Source organism: Otolemur garnettii, unplaced genomic scaffold, assembly GCF_000181295.1.
Source record: "Otolemur garnettii isolate 467f Iridium unplaced genomic scaffold, OtoGar3 scaffold00284, whole genome shotgun sequence".
Classification (NCBI taxonomy): domain Eukaryota; kingdom Metazoa; phylum Chordata; class Mammalia; order Primates; family Galagidae; genus Otolemur; species Otolemur garnettii.
In genome coordinates this window covers 969,474-972,040 of record NW_003852679.1, presented here as the reverse complement: position 1 = coordinate 972,040, position 2,567 = coordinate 969,474, and the positions used below count along the sequence as shown (strand labels likewise).

Sequence of the window (2,567 nt, the reverse complement as noted above, 5' to 3'; positions counted from 1 at the left end):
ATGGAATAGTATTGAAAACCAAGAGATGAATGCAGACACTTATTGTCATTTGATGTATAATAAGCCTATCAAAAATATTAATTGGGGGAAATATTTCCTATTTAACAAATGGTGCTAGATGAATTGCCTGGCAACTTGTACAAGACTAAAATTGGACCCCGACCTTTCTCCTCTAACAAAAATTGACTCCCACTGGTTAAAAGACTTAAACTTAAGACATGAAACTAGAAAAATTCTTGGAAAGCATGCAGAGGAAACACTTGAAAAAAAATGGCCTGGGAGAATACTTATGAGGAGGACTCCCCAGGCAATTGAAGCAACTTCAAAAATACATTACTGGGATCTGATCAAACTAAAAAGCTTCTGCACTGCCAAGAACACAGTAAGTAAAGCAAGCAGATAGTTTTCAGAATGGGAGAGGAATTGGCAGGTTGTACTTCCAACAAAGGCCGAATAACCAGAATCCACAGAGAACTCAAACTTATTAATGAGAAAAGAACAAGTGATCCCATTTCATTGTGGGCAAGAGACATGAACAGAAGCTTCTCTGAAGAAGAAAGGTGCACAGTCTACAGACACATAAAAAAATGTTCATCTTTAATCATCAGAGAAATGCAAACCAAAACCATTTTGTGATATCATATAACTCCAGTAAGTATAGCCCACATCACAAAATCCCAAAACTACAGATGTTGGCATGGATGTGGAGAAAAGGGAACACTTCTGCACTGGTGGTGGGAATGCAAGCTAGTATGTTCCTTTTGGAAGGAAGTTTGGAGAACACTCAGGAATCTAAATATTGACCTGCCATTTGATCCTGCAATTCCTCTTTTAGGTGTATATCCAAAGGACCAAAAATCATTTGGCAATAAAGATATTTGCACCAAATTGTTTATTGCAGCTCAATTCATAATTGCCAAATCATGAAAGAAGCCCAAGTACTCATCAAATGGATTAATAAATTGTGGTATATGTATACCAGAATACTATGCAGCATTAAAAAAAAATGAAGACTTTACCTCTTTTATGTTTACATGGATGGAGCTGGAAAATATTCGTCTTATTAAAGTATATCAGGAATGGAAAAAAAAATCCAATGTGCTCGGTACTACTGTGAAACCAATTTACAATCACTCACACATGCATGTGAAAAATGACACACAGCTATAGCCTAGGATGAAGGAGGAAAGGGGAGGGAGAAGGGAAGGTGGAGTGGGAGGGTTGGTAGGGGAATCACACCTATGGAGCATATTGCAAGTACAAGTTGAATCTATCAGGTGTAGAACACAAATGTCTGAACCTTGTAATTTGGTAAAAGTGGTGAAGGCTATGTTGTTTAGTAGGATGTAAGCATTCCAATGTGTACAAATAATCAACACATTGAATCCCATAATGGCATAAATGTATTTATGATCTATGTATAAATGACTGAATAAAAAAAAAGAAAAAATAGATAGGGACTTTACATCTTTCATATTAACCTGGATTGATTTAGAACACATTTCTTCATGGTAAAGCATCACAAAAATGGAGAAGCAAGAATCTGATGTACTCAGTTCTAATATGAGGTAAGTAGATGATCTAATTCAAGAGGTGGGGTGGGGTAATGAGGAAGCAGGGAGAGAGAAAGAGGGAAAAGGAGGGGAGGTTCATGGTGTATGGCATACCTCTTGGGGGCCAGACACAATTATAAGAGGGATTTTACCTAACAAATGCAATCAGTGTAACCGAATTCTTTGCATCCTCAATGAATCCCAAACATAAAAAAGAAAAAAATATATATAACAATGCTATATAACATGTATGAATGTATAACACTAGCCAATGAGAAGCACAGTTTAACCTAATACATTGATTATATAAGTCATATTTACCCCTTATGTTCTGTTCTGTTGCAAGATTTATTCCTTTCAAGTCTTTTAATGATCACAATGGTGAAAATTATAAAAAATGGTAGAGAAATGTAGAAACTCAGAATAAGCCAGTTGTTCTCATGTGCACTGTAACCTTTTTTAATAAAAAATACATCTAGAAAAAAATCATATTAGAAATTAGTGGTGACTCAGTGAATATTTAAATAAGTTTACATTTTTCTTACTTTAATCAAATATAGATAATCTAAATTTTAATATATTGCAAACTATTATAGAAGCATTAAAACTCATAACCTAAATGGCACATTTTCATAGATTTTTTTTGTTTTCTATTTCTTTTATTTGTTTATTATGGGGCTGTATATATGTTTCAAATGCGATTTGCTGCATTCAGCTCATTTGCAACATCAATAATTTAAAAATCAATACATCTTAGTTAACATTTTAAGAAAAAATATACTTATTGAGAAACTCCCATCCCAGACAATTCCTAAACTATAGTTTCTTTCCTTGGAGGAAACCATTTTTTTATTTTTTATTTATTTATTTATTTTTTATTTTTTATTTTTTGAGACAGAGCCTCAAGCTTTCCCCGTGGGTAGAGTGCCATGGCATTACAGCTCACAGCAACCTCCAACTCCTGGGCTCAAGCGAGTCTCTTGCCTCTGCCTCCCAAGTAGCTGGGACCACAGG

At 34.7% G+C, this 2,567-nt stretch overlaps 1 protein-coding gene across 1 annotated transcript in view; it reads right to left on the bottom strand.

Annotated features, from left to right (window-relative positions):
* Positions 1 to 1,870: 1,870 nt before the first annotated feature.
* ADAM18 (ADAM metallopeptidase domain 18) overlaps positions 1,871 to 2,567 on the bottom strand; it is a 188,263-nt gene continuing 187,566 nt past the window's right edge. Inside the window, exon 19 of the mRNA XM_003803189.1 lies at positions 1,871 to 2,028. Coding sequence (XP_003803237.1) covers positions 1,871 to 2,028 — 158 coding nt within the window. The remainder of the gene's footprint in view (positions 2,029 to 2,567) is intronic.